Consider the following 21,198-nt stretch of genomic DNA (forward strand, 5'->3'; position numbering starts at 1 on the left):
CTTTAAATAGTATTTCCTGCTTTTCACATGGATATGCTCTCTGTTTCATTGAAGTTGTTACCCTCAAAGAGTTTTGTGTAAGTCACAATAATTTTTAGTTCTGTATTTTTTATGTTCATTTCTCCTCCTTCAGCAGCATTCAGTGTATGTGGCTACTTATAAGAGAAAGACCAAGTCATTTTATACCTTTCTGTCTGTCTTTGTCTTTCTTCTATGGGCTTCACATTTAGCATGGAGTCCAACGCTGGGCTTGAACTCAATGCACCTGAAATTGAGACTGAGCAGAGAGATGAAGAGTCAGATGTTCAACTGACTGAGCCCCACCAAGGGCTCACCACCATTCTGTTTTGTAATTTAAAATTACAAAAATTAATTCAAAATGTTAAATGTATTTCTGTAAAGATGTAGAATTTTGTTTAGCAGTATGGTTTAATTCTGCATTAAGCTCTTGCGAATAGGTAAAATTTGGTAAGATAATGGGTATATTAAAGCAGATATTTCTATACACAAAAGTATTAATTGTCTTTAAATTGGCTTCTGTCCCTTTAAAAAAAAGAGAGAATTCTCAGTTCACTGAGTTCCAATCTCCAAGGAAACCTGGAGGCCATTTGAAGTTCAGCTTTGGAAACTGAAGTTTAAGTAAAAGTTACTCAAGGATTAGTTTGTAAATTTGAAGCTTTGAAAGTGGCAGATTGATTACTTGAAGAATTATCAAGAATGGAAGATTGTAGAGGTTTGTTTGCCTTGTACATTTTGTTTAAAGATTTAAAAAAAAAAGATTTTTTTTTTTTTTAATTTATTCATGAGAGACACAGAGAGAGAGGCAAAGACATAGGCAGAGGGAGAAGCAGGCTCCTCACAGGGAACCTGATGCGGGAGTCAATCCCTGGTTGGGATCACACCTTTGCCTGAGCCAAAAGCAGACGTTCAACCACTGAGCTACCCGGACATCCCTTCCTTGTACATTTTTTAAAAAAGATTTTATTTATTTATTCATGAGGGACACACAGAGAGTGGCAGAGACATAGGCAGAGGGAGAAGCAGGCTCCCCACAGGGAGCCTGATGTGGGACTCTATCCCTGGACCCCGGGATCACACCCTGAGACTAAGATGCTCAACTTCTGAGACACCCAGGCGTCCCTTCCTTGTACATTTTTTTTTTCTTACTGTCACCTTTCAGTTAACATAAACAACACTAATTACTGTTCTTTTAATGATGAAAGATTTTATGAAATGATTTCATGATAAATTATTTCTTTCCAAGTATTAAAATTTCTTCATAAAGGTAAACTTAGAAACAACATATCATAGACCAGTCTCAATAATTAAAAAGCATGTTCAGCTGTCAAATTGACCAACTCTGTTCAAATTTGCAAACAGTCAGATGCCATCTGTCAGTTTCTGCCCTACTCTATTATTAATCCAGTCCAGGACTGGTGGTCATTTTTAGTCACTAAAGTAGAAATTTTATGTCTAGTCAGAGTTCCCTTAGCATATATTTGATTTGTGTTAGTAATCTGCTATTAACAAAGTTGTGTCCTAGTTCGGTAGAAAAATAAAATATATTTTGTTCCTTTAAAAAAATCCTTGCACTTTCATTTTAAAAGGGGCAAATGATTGTTTTATAGAAAATTCAAACTGGACAGAAATGTGTAACAAAAATCAAAAGCTCCAAACCCATTACTATAAATCTCCCTCCTACAGTCTTAGTCCCCAACTACATATATATTTTTCTGTATTTTCCCCTTGCATGTATAAACATAACTTGTTTCACCAAAAAAGGATCGTATTGTAACAGTCTTATTTGCAACCTGCTTTAAAAAAATTAGCTGTACTTTCTGTATCTTTTTTTTTACAGAACTTACCTCATTTTTAAAAAGATTTTATTTATTTATTCATGAGAGACACAGAGAGTTAGAGACTCTCTAGAGTTAGAGCAGAGAGAGAAGCAGGCTCCATGCAGGGAGCCCGATGTGGGACTCGATCCCAGGACTCTGGGATCACACCCTGAGCCAAAGGCAGATGCTCAACCGCTGAGCCACCCAGGCATCCTGAAGTTACCTCATTTTTAAAGGTTGCTCAGAAGTTTAATGGATATACCTAATTTTATCTTAGTTGTAAAAATTAAAACTTTATTAAAAAGGAAAAAACACTTGAATCAGATTCTCCCTTGCACTTCTACCCTCCTCAGTTGTACATATAGCTCTGTACAGTTATTTTTAATGAAATGTTGATTTTTTTGGAAGTTCAGTGAATAAGATGGTGAGAAACTACATGCAAACAGTATGAATTTGAATTAATCTTTAGGTTTAATCTTCAATATTTTTAAAGGCAATAACATGTCCATGGTGATGGTGTTTATGTTTTTTTTTTTTATTCTTTTTTTTTTTTAATTTTTATTTATTTATGATAGTCACAGAGATAGAAAGAGAGAGGCAGAGACATAGGCAGAGGGAGAAGCAGGCTCCATGCACCGGAAGCCCGATGTGGGATTCGATCCCGGGTCTCCAGGATCGCGCCCTGGGCCAAAGGCAGGCGCCAAACCGCTGCGCCACCCAGGGATCCCGTGTTTATGTTTTATATTAAAAAAATTATGACTTCTAATTTATAACAAAGCCAGTTTGGAGTCTTTGCTCACTCAGAAACAAGGTGTTGCTCCATTGATGGTTATTTTTTACATCTTATTGTACAGTTCTGCAGTTTTTTGCGTACAATATTTTTTTGGTTATTCTTTCAGTTTTTTTGATAGAATATATTTTATGTAACAGATAATTACCAGTATCTTTGTATTTTATATTTCTTGTTGAAATTTAAATCCCAGAGTCTAGGCTTTCATACTAGAACTGTTAGACATTGTGTGGTGTACTCTGTGATTTTTAGTATTGCCTTCCTAACTAGTTGAAACTGAGTCCCTGATACTTTTCAGGCTTGCCAGGATAGATACACCCTTCATTTTGCTACTGGTTATGATGACACCACAATCACGTCTAGAGTAGTAGACTCTGTATTGAACTCCACCTAGTTTGTACTGATAGGAGAGCTAAATAGATGTTAGATATGCTTTCCTTTGATGACTAATACTTGGGGATTTTAGACTATTTTAAACAAGACAAACAAGTTCATTAGGTTCACTGAGTAATAGAAACCTATTATTTGAGAGAGATTTATGTTTTTCCAAAAGTAGAATGTCTAGTTTTTAGAAATTAGGGAGCATCCAGCGCTCCAAACTTTAATTCTCCATAGTAGGGGAGAATCTGTAAAATTATTTGTTCTCATGTATTTTGTGACAACGAAACTTAGGCCTTCATTTTTGTACTTTAAGGTTCTGTAGGAACAGTTGATTGTATGTCCTTCATTGACTCTAAGGATTTCATCTATTTCTAGGTATAAGGGAAGGTCTTAAACATCATAATTCTTATCTATCTAACTGCTCCTCTAGAAGAGGAATTAATAACAGCTGTTATGCCAGGTACTCTGCTAAGTACTCTCATTTAACCCTTTGAGCAATTTTATTATTTATTTATTTAAAGATTTTTATTTATTCATGAGAGACACAGAGAGAGAGGCAGAGACATAGGCAGAGGGAGAAGCACGCTCCATGCAGGGAGCCCAATGTGGGACTCGATCCTGGGATTCCAGGATCAACTCCCTGAGCTGAAAGCAGAAGCTCAACCACTGAGCTACTCAGGCGTCTGCTTTTATGCTTTTATTTTAGCAATTTTATGAGATAGATGTGAGTATCCCAATTTTATAGACAAGGAACAGTTTTAGAGTTTAAGTAATCTGCCCAAGGTGACATGGCTAGTCAGAGGCAGAGTCAAGACTTGAATCCAGGGGATCCCTGGGTGGCGCAGCGGTTTGGCGCCTGCCTTTGGCCCAGGGCGCGATCCTGGAGTCCCGGGATCAGGTCCCACATTGGGCTTCCTGCATGGAGCCTGCTTCTCCCTCTGCCTGTGTCTCTGCCTCTTTCTCCCTCTATGTCTATCATGAATAAATAAATAAAATCTTTAAAAAAAAAAAAAAGACTTGAATCCAGATCGTTTTAGTACACAAATAAATGACACTTTTTTGTTTGACTTATTTTTTGTCAGTAATCCCACTTAAATTCCCCTTTTGTCATTCAGTATCCTTTTTTCATGTTTTTCTGTAGTTCTTAGATATGCTATAGTTTTTTTTTTATTATTTCTGTAATGCCTTATTTTTCTCTAGCTTCCTAGAATATTTTGAAAATATTTTATAAGACTTCTTAGTGTTCCAGTCATCATCTCGGTGGGTTGGTCAGTTATCTTTTTCTCTTCCCTAAGTTCCTTGAAGTCAGATTTGAATGCTAGTTTCCTTTGTTTTAAGATTTTATTTAGTTGAGAGCGCGAGCACACAAGCGGAGAGGGACGCCCAGAAGGAGAGGAGGCAAGCAGACTTGATGCTGAGCAGGGAGCCCACCATGGGGCTATATCCCAGGACCCTGAGATTATGACCTGATCCTAAATCAGACACCTAACTGAGCCACCCAGGCACTTTTCTGTTGTTTTATAATTTAATTAATTTTGTTTTTAAGATTTTATTTATTTATTCATGAGAGACACAGAGAGAGGCAGAGAGAGAAAAGCAGGCTCCATGCAGGGAGCCTGACGTGGGACTCGAAACTGGCACTCCAGGATCATGCCCTAGGCTGAAGGCAGCGCTTAACTGCTGAGCCACTGGGACTGCCCCTGTTTTATAATTTTAAAAATTTACTAGTATTTTATTTTTATTTTTTTTAATATTTTATTTATTTATCCACACACAGACACACACAGAGAGAGGCAGAGACACAGGCAGAGGGAGAAGCAGGGTCCATGCAGGGAGCCCAACATAGGATCATACCCTGGGCTGAAGGCGGCACTAAACCGCTGAGCCACCAGGGCTGCCCAATTTACTAGTATTTTAGAGTGACATTAAATTTCCCAGTAATTTTTGCAAGAGTGACAAAGTAATAATTGTTTCCATATAGGTAGTGTGTGTCTTGTTAATTGTTATACGGGGTATTAAATCTTTTCACCTCTATCGTGAGTGGTAGTTTTTGTTTTTCTGTGGTAGTGGTAGTTTAGTATTTTCTAATTAGCTACTATTTGTTTAAAGGAAAGTCATTGATTTTTTTAGAGAATTATTGTCGTAAACATACATATAACTCACCCATGTTAGTGTTTCCAGTGATTTTCTTATCGCCCTCATCTATTGATGTCATGTGCAAATAATGACCAAAAAATCAACCTCCTTTTATGTCCATTCTCTTGTTTGAATACTTGACTAGCCCTTTCCAGTACAGTGTTATATAGTGATGAAAGCCTTTTTCTCCCCTTGATATTAATGAGAACTAACCACCAGTTTTGTTTTTGTTTTGTTTTGTTTCTGACTTGTGCAGGGCAAAAAATACATGTCTGTGAGCTGAATCCAGCCACAGTTCTCCAGTTTGAAAATTTATTTTTTAACGTTGGACCTTGATACTCTCAGAGACCTGTAAAGTGGTTTCTATAGCCTTTGTGGAAGATGCACTTTCCTATTTAATATTTACTATGAATCAAGAAGCAGCATGTAGATCAGGTTATCAGTTTTATGGATGAGAAAATCTCTTGATTCCTTAATGTTCTCTTTTGTGATCAGTTTCTCTGTTTCAAAGGCTTGTTGGTCCCCATGGATAAAATAAATGCCTTCTGTGGTTCTAGAGTTGTTACTGATAATGGGGCTATGATAAATACTCAAGAAGTCTTAGACATTATTATTATATAATTTTGTTATGATTACTCTGTTTTCATATTCTGCTTTCTTTCCTGTCTTAGTGATTGATATCAGCACAATTCTTAGTTACCAAAGCCAGAAATGTAGGAGTCATTTTTCAGTTTTACCCATTTATTGCTTTACTGGTTAATGCAGTCAAAGATATTCATTGAGTGCCTACTATGTAGCCAGTTGAATTTTAGTTGCTAGAGATCAGGCAAGGAATAGGACAGAAAAGGTACCTACTTTCTTGGAACTTAGAATTTATTTTTTTTTAATTTTTTAAAAATTTTTACTTATTTATGATAGTCACAGAGAGAGAGAGAGAGAGAGAGAGAGAGAGGCAGAGACATAGGCAGAGGGAGAAGCAGGCTCCATGCCCCGGGAGCCCGATGTGGGATTTGATCCCGGGTCTCCAGGATCGCGCCCCGGGCCAAAGGCAGGCGCCAAACCGCTGCGCCACCCAGGGATCCCAGAACTTAGAATTTAATGAGGGAACCCATATCATATACAATAAAAGTAGGCTGAGACTTTGATTATTGGCAAGTCAAAGACTACAAAAATCAGGATGTGATACTGAGTGGTAGAGAAAAGAAGTTGGTTCCTTAAGTGGAATGTGTGTTAGTCCAGGTCCTCTGAGAAATAGATGCCACGACAGTATTAAATGTGCAAGGATTTTTTTGTGTGTGTGGTAAAAAATACATTATATAAAGTTTACTATTTTAACTGTGTGCAAGTGTATGGTTTAGCATTAAATATTATTTAATATTTAATTTAATATTTATTAATATTAATTTAATTAATATTTAATTTAATATTTAGCATTGTTGTGCAGCCATCACCAGGATCCATGTCCAGAACATTTTTAATCTTTTCAACTGAAATTTTGCACCTATTTAACACTAAATTCCATTCCCTTTTCCCCCTGTACCCTGATGACCGTGATTCCACTTTCTGTCATTGAATTTGACTGCTCTAGGTACCTCATATAAATGAAAGCATATAACATTTGTCCTTTTGTGACAGGCTATTTCACTTAGCTTAATGACATCAAGGTTCATCGATGTTGTATCATGTGTCAGAATTTCCTTTTTTTTTTTTTAAACTATTTTTTTTAGAGCAGTTTCAGGCTTACAACAAAATTGATAGGTATATGACTTCTCATGTACTTACTGCCCCTACACATGCATAGGCTTCCCCATTATCAACATCAATCACCAGAATAGTACTTTTTTTTTTTTTTTTTAACCCAAGGATGAACCTAAATTGACTCATCATCACTCAGAGGTCTTTAGTTTACCTCAGGTCTCACTCTTGGTGTTGAAGATTCTGTGAGTTGGGATAAATGTATAGTGGTATGTATCCTTCATTATAAAATCAAACAGTATTTCACTGCCCTAAAACTCCTCTTTGCTATACCTGTTCATCATCCCCTAAGCCCCCCTCCCTGCACCCACTAATGTTTTGTCTCCATAGTTTTACCTTTTTCAGAATTTCATATGCTATAGTTGGAATCATTTAGCATGTGTAGCCTTTTCAGATTGGCTTCTTTAACTTAATAATGTGCATTTAAGGTTCCTCTACATCTTTTCATGGCTTGATAGTTCCTTTTCTTCTTAACACTGAATAATTTCCATTGTCTGGATTTACCACAGTTTATCCAATCACCTCCTGAAGGACATTTTGGTTGTTGCCAAGTTTTGCCAATTATGAGTAAAGCTGTTGTAAGCATCCAGTTAGTGCAGGTTTTTGTATGGATTCCTTTCTATTTTTTTATTTTTTAAAAGATTTTATTTATTCATGATAGACATAGAGAGAGAGAGGCAGAGACATAGGCAGAGGGAGAAGCAGGCTCCACGCAGGGAGCCTGACACGGGACTCGATTTTGGGACTCCAGGATCGCGCCCTGGACCAAAGGCAGGCGCCAAACGGCTGAGCCACCCAGGGATTCCCCCCCGCCCTTTTTTAAAGATTTATTTATTTGTTGTGTGAAAGGGAGTGTACGTGCGACCTCGGGCGGAGGGGCAGAAGGAGAGGATCTCAAGGAGACTGTGCTGAGCTTGGAGCCCACACATGGCTCTATCTCACGACCCTGAGATCATGACCTAAGCTGAAATCAATAATCAGATGCTTAACTCACTGAGCCAATCAGGTGCCCTGGATTCCTTCCTTTTAAGGCTGAACAGTATTTCCCTATATATGTACAGCACATTTTGTTTATCCATTCATCCATTGATGCACATTTGGATTGCTTCTTCTTTTTAGCTGTTGTGAATAATGCTGCTGTGAACATGTATATCAGATATCTGTTTGAATCCCTGCTTACTTTTAGGTGCATACCTAAAAATGGAATTATTGGATCATATGGTAATTCTGTTAAGTTTTGGAGGAATTGCCATACTCTTTTCCACAGCTGCTGCACCGTTTTACATTTCCCACCAGCAATGTACAAAGGGTCCATTTTCTCCACCCCTTAGTGATACTTGTTTATTTTATAGATAATAGCCATCCTAGGTACTAAGTAGCAAACATTGTATTTTTGACTTACATTTCCCCAATGATTAGTGACATCGTTCGGCATCCTTTTATGTTTCTTTCTTTCTTCTTTTTTTTTTTTTTCTTAAGTAGGCTTCACACTGGGTGTGGAGGGGCTTGTGTGGGGCTTCAACTCAGTGTGGGGCTTGAACTCAAGACCCTGAGATCAAGACCTAAGCTGAAATCAAGAGTTGGATGCTTAACTGACTGACTGAGCCAGTTACCCCTCTTTTTATGTTCCTATTGGCCATATGTATTTCTTCTTTGTAGAAATGGTTATTTAGTTCCTTTGTCCGTTTTTTAACTGGATTTTTGTTGTTGAGTTCTAGGAGTCCTTTATATGTTCTGGATACAACCCCTTATCAGATATCTTATAAGATACATGATTTGTGGATATTTTTTTCTATTCTGTGGGTTGCCTTTTCACTCTGTTGGTATTTCCCTTATTGCACAATGTGCAAGGATTTTATTAGGGAGAAGTGCTTATGAGAAAATGAGGAAGGAGCTAGAGAAGACAAGAGTTGTCGGACTGAGCAATGGAGGTCTGACCCTGAGTGAAGGAGAGAGGAAAGAAAAGTTGGGTCTTAGGAAGATGCAGCCATCAGGAAGTCCTTAAAACTAAAGTCAGCTATTAAGGGAGTTCTGTGTCTCCAAGGGACAGGCCCAACTTAGTTTCCCTGTCATTATGTCATTGGCCAGGAGCAGCCTGTGGGAAATGTGACTTATGGCAAATGCAGTAATAGATTTCAGAACACAGCATTTGGGGCTCTTCATCAGTTAAGCTTTCTGTAGTGGGAGGTCTTCAAGGCACATTATCATGGCTGCTCCAGAGGAGTCAGAGAAGACCTCTCCAAAGAGCTGACATTTAAACCAAGACCCACATTGTGAGCAGAAGGTATTTACCCTTTCAGGAGATCCCTGGGTGGCGCAGCGGTTTGGCGCCTGCCTTTGGCCCAGGGCGCGATCCTGGAGACCCTGGATCGAATCCCACATCGGGCTCCCGGTGCATGGAGCCTGCTTCTCCCTCTGCCTATGTCTCTGCCTCTCTCTCTCTCTCTCTCTCTCTCTCTGTGACTATCATAAATAAATAAAAAATTTAAAAAAAAAGAAATCTTTGAGAAAAGTATGGTAGGTATGGGGAATGCAAAGTGCAGGTGAAGTGAAAGTTTGCCATAGTCAAAGGACAGCAAGAAAGAAGGCCAGTTTGGCTGCAATCTAGTGAATAAAGAGGTGAGTTGGTAGGAGAAGTAGATGGACATTAGATCATAAAGAATCCATAAACTGTGGTTAGGAGTTTGGATTTTGTTTTTGAGACATTTGGAAACCACTGGAAAAATTTGAGCAAGGGTGTAATATCTGATTTATATTCTTAGGATACACCCAAGTTGATGTGTAGAAATGAACTATTAGTAGAAGTAAGAACAACTAGCGTATTGCAATAGTACAGGCAAAAGATTATGATCGTTTGGACTAGGATGCTAGCCATGGATGTTTCCTATCCAAAGGTTAAACTCCTGGTAACTCTATCTTTCATTATCTCTGGATTTTGTGTTTTCCCATTCTAAACACCAGTCTCTTATTGTCTATGCATATATTTTCTCAGTTTCTATAGCAGTAGCATCTTTACTCTTGTGCCTCCAGTTTTGGCCCGCTTCAATCCCTTTTTCATCCTGAATTACCAGATGATCCAGCTGAAGAGCAACTACAATAATACAGCTTTCTTTTTTTTTTTAATTTGTATTTATTTATGATAGTCACAGAGAGAGAGAGAGAGGCGGAGACATAGGGAGAGGGGAGAGAGGGAGAAGCAGGCTCCATGCACCAGGAGCCCGACGTGGGATTCGATCCCGGGTCTCCAGGATCGCGCCCTGGGCCAAAGGCAGGCGCTAAACTGCTGTGCCACCCAGGGATCCCCAATGATACAGCTTTCTAGTTTATTTTTCAAGGTATATCCCTTGTCTTATATTTTAGAATGGCCTGTCTCTTCTTCTGTCCCCCACTATGCTGTTAATTCTCTTTCCTGACTCTTATTCATCCTTTAAATTATGGATTCCTCCTTGAAGCCTTCCCTGGTCACCATCTCTAATATCTAAGTGTCCTTGCAGTGTCTTCCTTTTGGTGTTTTGTAATCTGTATTTCTCTCTCTCCTCAGTCTGAATTCTTTGAGGGTTAGGACTGTGATTTTACTTTTATAATGTCAGTATGTGGATCAGTGTCTCATGCAGCCCCTGATACATACATACCATGGTGGAAATGCAGTCTGTAGTGTTCTGTGAGTTTTATCTTGGAAGTTTTTTACATTATGGGGTTTTCTTTTGTATTCTGATAACATTGTATCTATAACTGTCTCTTCTAGAACCTTTAGTGAATTATCTGTTTTTTTTATTTCATCTTGGTGTCCTTGATCAACAAGAATTCACATGAATCATTTGATAGCTAATAGTCTTATCTTCTGAACATTATTATTGTCTGTTTAGGCTAGGTTCCTTGATCATTGGTCTTTTCTCACATTTTTATTACATTTAGCCTCCTAAAAGTTGAATTTGGCAGTCTCACAATAGTTATCCTGACTGTAACTTCCTCCTTTCTGTCAGGTATAGTCTGCAAGTTAATTTTTATTTCCTAATAAGTTTATCACGGTTCCCTCATTCCTTTTCATAATTGAAAATATTATTAGATTGTGTGCTCTTACCTGTAAGAGCAGAACTCTCTAAGAAATTTAGTTTATGGGATCCCTGGGTGGCGCAGCGGTTTGGCGCCTGCCTTTGGCCCGGGGCGCGATCCTGGAGACCCTGGATCGAATCCCACGTCGGGCTCCCTGCATGGAGCCTGCTTCTCCCTCTGCCTGTGTCTCTGCCTCTCTCTCTCTCTCTCTGTGACTATCATGAATAAATAAATAAAATCTTTAAAAAAAAAAAATTTAGTTTATGTTGGACGTTTTGCCAATGTAGTTATGAGCCCAGAATGGTGCCTTTTGGGCTGAAATATCTTTCTTGCTAATGAAATTTTTACTGTTCAGAATGTGGCAAAGCATGTTGCCCATACTATTTAGCTGTGAGCATTTAGGTGGTAGGAGAGAGTATTCTGTTAGGTACTTGATTTCATATTCATAAACTTGGCACATGGTAGAATAATTACCAATAGAAGAGAATTAAGGAGCACCGGGTGGCTCAGTGGTTTAGTGCCTGCCTTCAGCTCAGGGCTGAAGATCCTGGGGTCCGTGATCCTGGGGTCCGGGGATCGAGTCCCACCTCAGTCTCCCTGCATGGAGCCTGCTTCTCCCTCTGCCTGTGTCTCTGCCTCTCTCTCTGGGTCTTACATAAATAAATAAATAAAATCTTAAAAAAAAAAGAGAGAATTAAAAATTCAAAACATGTCCTAAGTATATCCTCTCGGGTACAAATACTTTTTTCCACTTAATTATATGAAAAAAGTGGATAAATAGTGGATGTATTTCTAGTTCATTTTCTGGTAATCTTTAAAGCTTTTTATAGAAAAATAGAAAATCATCTTATGAATATTTTTAAAAATCTTGTTTCTTTAGAGCTCTGTAAACTCATCATATTTTCATTTAAGCTTAACAGTACTTACATTTATCATTGGTGGTAAAAGTCATTCGTACCAATAATAATGACTATTTCTAAACCATATCTCAGTTTAGAGATAGAGTTCCTCAAAGTTGTGTCTGTGATCTTCATGAGTTTTTAATCCCCCACTGTTATTCTCATGTAAATTTAATTTATGATGTAAATTGCCAAATCCTAACCCTAATTTTTAGTTTTGAAAATTAACATTTTTAGTTATTGTGCCTTTTTTCATGCAAGGTTTGCTATTAGTTGTGTATCCTACACTAATATCAGGAGTAATTGGTATGTTGCCATCATGACATAGCAATAAAGTAATTGAATCAAACTAATATAAAGAGGGAGTATAGTCTTGTGGATTCAGAATTGAAACAATGTATAATAGCAAACCAGTCCTAATGTGGCTAAGGAGTTAGGTATATCTGATATGTATTTAACTTCCTTTGTAAATTAGATTAGCCTTTTTTTTTTTTTTTTTAAGATTTTATTTATTTGAGAGAGAGAGCAAGCAAGCGCTAGTGGGGGGATAGGGGCAGAGGGAGGGAGAAGTCTGCTCTCTGCTGAGCAGGGAGCCCAGTGTGAGATTCGATATGGAGTTTGATCCTAGCCCTTCAAGCTCATGACCTGAGCCAAAGGAAGACACTTAAGTGACTATACCACGCAGGCACCCATGGCCAATAATTTTTATAGAAATAAAAGACTAGATTATGATTTCATCAAATACCAAATAGTTTGGAACATTCTTTATTGGTCCTTGTGTTAGTTTTGCTGCTTTTTTAGTTAAAAAAATACAGTACTGGTATTTATTTTTATGAACTTTTTTTTTTCTCAGTTCAAAATAAAAACACGAATTAGAATACTCCCTTGGTAGGAATAGCTCAGGTAATATGGGATGTTAATTTTGCATTTGATGACTGCTTGACATAACTCAGAGAACAGTTACTGGTGTACAAATACCGCATACCACACCACACACACCATGTACCTACCACCTATCCCCTATTCCTTCTTTGCCTCCAGCTGGGCAGACAAAATTCACCAAAACCCAGAGCAGAGTTAACCATAAAGAGTTCATTGTTTTGGCTTTGGGGCTTAAACTAATGGAAACGAAATTGAGTTTAGTAAATTATGCTATGAATCACCTCTTTGTAAATTCATTTATGGATTCCTGTTCTCAGAATTGATCTGTCCTTTTGGCGAGTTTTCATTGCCTCTGAGGATCTCCATTACCAGGACCTAGAGGGTGACTTAGTAATTAAGGGTGAGGAGTCTGAAACATTTTTTTTTTTCTTCAACATATGAAGTCTGTTTCTTCAGAGATACAACTCATCACAACTCTTGGGAGACATAGACTTGTGGAAGATCCCCAGATTTTTCTAAATCACATGACTCTTTTGATGAGATCAAAGAGGGGTGCATAAAATTATCTGAAGCCCAGAAATTTGGATACTTACTTTCTTGATTTTTTGGCAACAGCTTTATCCAGATAAGATTCAGATACCATTACAATTCTTCCTTTTTAATAGTATATGTCAGTGGTTTTTAGAATATTCAGAGTTGATTTAACTATCACCACAATCAGTTATGAAATGTAAAACATTTTCAGTTCACTGAAAATAAAGCTGAAACACTTTGGCCATCACATCTCAGTTCTCCTGTTAGTCTCCTGCCCTAGACAATCACTAATCTACTCTATCTCTATAGCATTGCCTGTTCTGACATTTCTTACAAAAGGAATTTTAGAAAATGTGGTCTTGTGACTGGTTTCTGTTACTTAGTGTAGCTTTTTTGGGTCATATCACTTTGTAGCATGAATTAGTATTTCATTTCTTTTGATTAACAGAGTAACCATTATGTGGATTTATTTATTCATCAGTTGATGGACATTTGTATTGTTTGTACTTTTGAGCTATCATGACTAATGGTGCCACGAATATTTGTGGCTACACCGTTTCACATTTCACAGTGACCACACCATGTTATATCCCCACCAGCAATGTATGAAGATACCAATTTATTTATCCTTGCAAACACTTGTTATTATCTATATTTTTTATTGTAGCCATTTTAGTGGGCCATCCCTTGAATCTTAAATCACGTGTATCCATGCCTTATTGTTGTGATTTGTATTTTCGATATTTAATTATGGTGATCCTTGTCTGATTTGCTGCCTCTTGTAATTTGCTCATTCCTGTGCCCATGTGTTCACCCATCTTTGTGTTCCGCCTTTAGTACTGATCCTGCTGGACTCCAGACAGGACTTGATGGCTGATTTTGGATACAGCACTGCCTGTCCTTGAAATAAGAATTATAGGAAATAGAGGTTTTGATAGCTTTGTATAGAAATAGGCCTAGTTGGCTAGGGTGCCTAGCTGGCTCTGTCAGTGGAACATGTGACTCTTCATCTCAGGGTTGTGATTTTGGGCCCCATATTGGGCATGGAGCCTATTCAAAAAAGAAAGAAAGAAATAGGCTGTTTCTTTCATTCTTTTTTTTTTTTTAATTACTGTCATCTGATAATAGTTACACACTAAAATAAAATGTGAGACCTGTGAGGTTGTATATTCTTATAACTATCATTTGTGGAGAAGGAAAAGACTACTAAATACCTTTATCCTCTCTTTTTAGAAAGTGGTTTAAAAGTGCATGTTAAATACAAAACTAATCTGTAGTCTTAGAAGTTAAGATAGTGGTTACAACTTACAGTAGTTGGAGTGACTGGAAGGGGATTTCTAGGGTGCTGGTTATCTTATGTTTTGTGATCCTGGACGTTACCATAGATAAGTTCACTCTGAGAATTTGTTGAGCTATAAATTTAGAATATGTGTGTCTATTTCAATAAAAACTTAAGTTAAAAATCTTAACATTATTTAATTGTATTTTGTATTTGTCACACAGACTACCTTTCTAATAAATACATTTCATTTTGAACCATGATATTTATTACTTTTTTATTATTACCATTCTTGTGTATTGCATTGATGTAAATGCATTAATTTCAAGTCCTCTTGTTCAGCAGCCCCTAATTTCAAAGATGGAATGATTTAGATACCCTTAGATTAGTTAATAGGAAATTTGGTTTTATGTTCTGCTGTGCTGCTTTAACTGATTGATCTTTAGCAACTCACCGTCTTTCTGCATGTATCTAAAAGTTTGTGAAATGCGGCAATTGTATATTTTATCTATCAGCGAATTTAGATTCTCATTAGAGAAAGAATAGTGTGAAGAATACAACCATGGGGAAGAGAAGCTATATGTATATATTTTTTATTTATTTGACAGAGTGTGCTTGCATACAAGTGCACAACCAGGGGGAGCTGCAGAGGGAGGAGGGAGAAGCAGACTGTCTGCTGAGCAGGGAGCCAAACACGGGGCTTGATCCCAGGACTGGGATCATGACCTGAGCTGAAGGCAGTTGCTCAACTGACTGAGCCACCCAGGTGCCCCGAAGAGAAGCTATATTTATACTAGTTAATTATTTTTAGCAATCTAATACAGTAACCATCTAGATGTACAAAAAATATTTAATTACTACTTTCAGGATACTGGGAGAAAAAGTGTCTAGTCAAAGTCTTTTGAATTCTAGTCTTTTAATCTATTTTTACTATAATAGGTTTTAAAGAAATTGTTAGGTTTTAACCAAATATGTTGCTGGAGATAGGAAGATTATACAGCAAGGTAAGTCTTTGGTTAATAGAAGTTTTCAAGTAGGCTTATGTTCAGGTAGGTTTGTGATCTTCACTTCTAAAAGTTGGGTATGTGGTAGAGGTATCAGAGAAAAATATTGTAAAAGAACAGTAAAATTACTTATTGTAGCCATTTTATATCTTGGTATATCAGGAAAAGGTATGCTATTAGTGTTCTCAGTGGAATCTGAAACTCTTCAGTTAATAATAAAACACATTAACTTTCTTTTAAATCTCTAATTATGTCTTCTAGGCCTTCCTTAAAGTTTCCCATGTCTCAATGGACTCCTGAATATAACAAGCTCTATACCTTAAAAGTGGATATGAAGAGTGAGATTCCTTCTGATGCGCAAAAGACACAGGAGAGTCTGAAAGGGATCCTCTTGCATCCAGAGCCCATTGGGGCAGCCAAAAGTTTTCCTGCGGGAGTTGAGATGATTAACAGTAAAGTGGGAAATGAATTCTCTCATTTGTGTGATGATTCTCAAAAACAAGAGAAGGACATGAATGGTAACCAACAAGAGCAAGAAAAAAGTGTTGTTGTGAGGAAAAAACGCAAAAGCCAGCAGGCTGGCCCTTCTTACATGCAAAATTGTGTTAAAGAGAACCAGGGAATATTAGGATTGAGGCAACATCTAGAAACACCAAGCGATGAAGATAATGATTCCTCTTTTAGTGACTGTCTTTCTTCTCCTTCATCTAGTCTGCATTTTGGAGATTCTGATACTGTGACTTCGGATGAGGATAAAGAAGTCTCTGTAAGACATTCCCAGGCAATTTTGAGCGCTAAAGGTAGAACTCATAGTGCACGGTCCCAGAAGTGGCCTCGGACAGAGACAGAATCTGTTTCAGGATTGTTAATGAAAAGACCCTGTTTTCATAGCAGTTCATTAAGGAGACTTCCATGCAGAAAGAGATTTGTAAAAAATAATTCCTCACAGAGGACACAGAAACAAAAAGAGAGAATATTGATGCAGAGAAAAAAAAGAGAAGTGTTAGCCCGAAGAAAATATGCATTGCTCCCCAGTTCTAGTAGTTCCAGTGAGAATGACCTCAGCAGCGAATCCTCTTCCAGCTCATCAACTGAAGGTGAAGAAGATTTGTTTGTTTCTACCAGTGAAAACCACCAAAACAATCCAACTGTTCCCTCAGGTAAAGATGTTTCTTAAGTTGAGCAAAACATGAAAGCATTGTGTTTGTGCTTAATTTTCTTCTACATTTTAGTGATTTTATTGCTTTTAGAAGGAATATGAGGTTCAATTTACTTTTATTTTTAAGCCATATGAACAAATTACCAACTGTAGAATCAAACCATGACTCCAATTCTAAGATCCAGATTTTTGTATTTTATACTTTTTTGGATAGCTCTGTGATGGATATCTTTCACATTCTACGAGAGTAAAAACACTAAAAAAAAATTACTTAATATTGTTTTTCCTTTAAGTACGCTATTTTTTTTTAAAAGATTTATTTATTTATTCATGAGAGGCAAAGACACAGGGAGAGGGAGAAGCACACTTCATGCAGGGAGCCTGACATCGGTCGGACTCCTTCCCAGGTCTCCAGGATCACGCCCTGGGCTGAAGGTGGCACTAAACCGCTGAGCCACCCAGGCTGCCCTAAGTATTCTATTCTTATTGTTTACTAATTACCTTGTCATGATCTTTGTAATTGAAAAATAATTTCAAGTATTTAAGAGATGCCTTTATTCTAATACTAGAACTTTTAGTTTTGACAGTGCTCAGTAGAGCACATGATTGATCAGTTAAAATTGAATTGATAAGGATCAGTTTGAGTGCACTCTCCCCTCCTCACAGTAAATATTATATTTAGCTAGAATAAGATTATGTGCAGTCTCTGAAGTATAAGTATGTTACATATATTACCACTTTACATTTACAAATTTGCTGTAATTTAAAGGAAGTTGATGAAGTGAGCATTGAGGAGTAAAGTCTGAACTGAGGGAAAAGGTTAATTTCTTATGAAAGAATGGGGCATTAAGGAGAGCTTTTTCGAGGGCTACAATCATGGTTTTTAATACTGACACAAAGGTTTCCCAGTCTTTGCCTGATGTCCTGCTTGTGCCATTTTCCCCTCTTTCTTTTCTCCTTCTGTATAGGTTACTTCTTTTTCCAAGACTCCTTTCCTCTTTTTATTTTTCTATCTTTGCCAGAACTCCAAAACTATAACTTTGATCTTTAGTCTTAGCCATGATCAGTTCATTTTTTTTTTTTAACTTCCTCAAATATTTGTTTTAAAGAGTTCATTGAGAGCCCCCAAGGTTGGGAGGTGGTTACAACAGCCATTCTCTGAGGTTTCTTGAGATACAGGGAAGTGAGAATAGGAATTGTCTTGCTTAGTTGCCGCATTTCACATTTTCCTCAGGTGGTTAGAATGTGAAGACTTGTTTGGGGAAGAGGGAGCAGCAGAGCCCAATTTCTGCTTGAAATTAATGAGGCAGGATGGTTGGAGACGTGAAGCAGAAGTTCCAAGGAGCTGGTATTTGTAAGAGGCATGAGAATAGAGGTAATGTAGGTCAGTATCAGTGCCTGTTTCTAGGAAGAAAGGAGTTCATATACTCCCAAGTATTCAAGATAAATGCAAACTCTGTAATTCATTTTGAAATCTTATTTAATACTGTAGTATGTGGTTTTTGCTATCTTTCTTGGAAGAATTGCATTTTTTCAACTACATATAATATTTTGAGACACTTAAGAGTAATGTGTGTCTCTAGAAATACAAACCCAAATGTTAAAACAGATTCTTTTGATTTTTTTCTGGTTTTTAGACCAGTGTTCTGTTTTAAACTAATTTGTTTTTTTTAAAATAATGGTTTAAGAGTAACATTCACATAGTGTGCAGTTTTAAAAGTACCAAGAATGTTTAAAATTAAAAAAACGTTTCCCACTTCTTCTTAGGTCCCAGTTTTATTACCTAGAAGTAGTTAGTTTCTTCTCTCCTTCAGAAAATGTGGAACATATATAAGGGTAAATAAATAATGGGGGTTTAAAAACTACTAATGTGTGTAGTTATAGCCTCGTTTGAAAAAAATGGTTGCATAATATTTCCTTTGTATGGATGTTCCATAATTTATTTAGCCAGGTTTTGTTGATGGATGTTTGCTGCATTGAACTACCTTGTACACACAGTTTTGCACACCTAGGCAAGCATAAAGGCATAATTTCTAAAAGTAAATAGGAAGTTACATGCATTTAAAAATTTGCTAGTTAAAAAAATAAAATGAAATAAAAATTTGCTAGTTTTTGTTATCAGAATGCTCTCCAAGGAGTTTCATCAAGTTCCTTTATCACGCAACAGTAGATGATGTTATAAAAATAAAAATACCTAGCACTTTTTGGGTATTTACTCTGTGCTGGTATTGTTCTGAATGTTTATGTGTATTCTCATTTCATCTTCTCAGCACTCTTAGGATGTGTTCTGTTATTATCATCCTCATATTACAGATGAAGCATTTGGAAAACTATTTTAAAATAACTTATATCAAAAAGTTAAACTGAAATATTTATGGGACATTGTTCTATTATCAAGAAATTTCAGCTCTTAAAAAATTGCCTTTCTTAGATTCTTAAGAGATAGGTTTTTCTTCTGGATTTATTTTTAGTGCTGGCTTTCTGATTCCAATTCCGGTATGTTTTAGTGTGTGTTGAAAATTAGGAGAGGGTTCGAATATCTCAAATTTTAATTAGATTTATCTATTATACCTTAATATGATTTGTATGGATGGGTATTAGTTACTCTGGAGCTGCTAGGACAACTTTTTCACACACTATCCATCAATACTTAACTGGCTGTTGCTGTAGTGAACTGATGGAAAGAATGTTTGACATGTTAAGTATTTTGTTATATCTTTATTCTCTCTGAGATATAACAGTTATGTATAATTAACTGGTTTTACCGAATCACCTAAGAATAAATTAAGTCAGTACTTTACACTGTATAACAAACATTAATTCATTTGTTGTTGCGTTTCTGGGAAATCCCTATTTGCCTCATCCTTACTGTTTTTAAATTTTATTATGGCTCTCTATTCAAGCCTGAAAGCCAAAATGTTATGTGACTTGGATTGTTAGACAGTTGCCAGTTAGGTTGAGAATTTATACATCCAGTTTTGTTCCTGATAATATTTGCCAGGAACTTTTAGATACTTTAAAACAACGTAACAGAAGGTAAGTTTGAGAGAGTATATGTTAATTTTAGTGACATAGTTCTGTGATGTATTCAGTGAACCTCATCTGAACTGCTTTGATTTTTATTTTATATAGTCCTTATATTAGCACTGGGAAATCCGCATTTCCCCAGTTGTTACTGTTTTTTAATTCAGTGACTGTATTTTATTTACAGCTTAAAAATATATCTAATGGGTATATATTCATAATTTTCAAGTGCACACTGTACAGTATTGACTTAAGTGTTTTAAAAGTTTGAAAACTTTAGGGCAGCCTGGTGGCCTTTAGCACTGCCTTTGGCCCAGGGTGTGATCCTAAATAAAATCTTTAAAAATTTAAAAATCTGAACTACTGCTTAAATTTTTTTTAAAGATTTTATTTATTTATTCATGAGAGACAGAGAGAGAGGCAGAGACACAGGCAGAGGGAGAAGCGATGGGGGAGTCAATCCTGGATCTGCAGTATCACGGCCTGGGCCAAAGACAGACGCTCAACCACTGAGCCACCCAGGTGTCTCTAAAAGTTTGAAAACTTTAAAAGGTAACTTTTAAGATAAACATTAAGATAACCTTTAGAATTGTAATCCTAATATTAGGAATTATATTTGTGAATGTTTGTTTTCCTCCTTTTCCAAAAATAACACTGATAGAGATTTGTTTTTGTTATTTTTATATGGAAATGTTCACACATAAAAACAGAAGTTATACCTATATAACCTACTTTCAGTTTTCAATATCCTGCCATTCTTTCTTTATCTTTCACCCCTCACATTTTTTTTTCTGGAGAATTTTATTTAAAAAAAAATTATTTTTTTCTGGAGAATTTTAGAACAATATCTAGACATCATACCATTTAATATGTTTTGTATACTGCATATTTCCTGCAAACTGGTAGTTAGATCTAAAAACTTGATTTGATTCAAGTTCAGTTTAGCAACACTTCCTTGGTGGTACTGTGTACTTCCTATTGCATCACTTGTTAAAGTTGACGAGAAGGTTCAGGTGGTGTCATTCTGATCCTTCCAGCCTGAAGTTCCCTGTCAGCATTTCATATAGTATTAGCAACAGCTTTGATGATCTTGTCTGGATCCATTATTTCTTTTCTTTCTTTCTTTCTTTTTTTTCTTTTAAGGTTTTATTTATTCATGAGAGACACAGAGAAAGAGAGGGGCAGGGGCAGAGACACAGGCAGAGAGAGAGGGAGAAAGAAGCAAGCTCCATGCAGGGAGCCCAACACAGACTCTATCCCGGGACTCCAGGATCACACCCTGGGCCAAAGGCAGGCGCTAAACCACTGAGCCACCCAGGGATCCCCCGGATCCATTATTTCATTAGGGGTTGCAAAATGTTGACTTTCTGATTGTCATTCTGTTTACATTTATTTTTTTTCTATTTATTTTTTTTCTGTTTACATTTATTAACGGAGATTCTTCTACAAAGAATTCTTAACTAA

At 36.8% G+C, this 21,198-nt stretch overlaps 1 protein-coding gene across 6 annotated transcripts in view; it reads left to right on the plus strand.

The window, feature by feature from the left end:
• Positions 1–588: 588 nt before the first annotated feature.
• The window catches only part of RNF111 (ring finger protein 111), a 67,581-nt gene continuing 46,971 nt past the window's right edge, over positions 589–21,198 (plus strand). For 5 of the 6 annotated variants that reach the window (XM_025472649.3, XM_025472650.3, XM_025472654.3 and 2 more), the window contains exon 1: positions 15,813–16,711. In XM_025472649.3, the coding sequence (XP_025328434.1) occupies positions 15,832–16,711 (880 nt within the window). In that variant the 5' untranslated portion in view covers positions 15,813–15,831. Of the gene's footprint in view, positions 734–15,812; positions 16,712–21,198 lie in introns of those variants that run through there. The other variant, XM_025472652.3, reaches the window with a different exon arrangement.

The sequence above is a fragment of the Canis lupus genome, chromosome 30, assembly GCF_003254725.2.
Source record: "Canis lupus dingo isolate Sandy chromosome 30, ASM325472v2, whole genome shotgun sequence".
In the NCBI taxonomy this organism is placed as follows: Eukaryota; Metazoa; Chordata; class Mammalia; order Carnivora; family Canidae; genus Canis; species Canis lupus.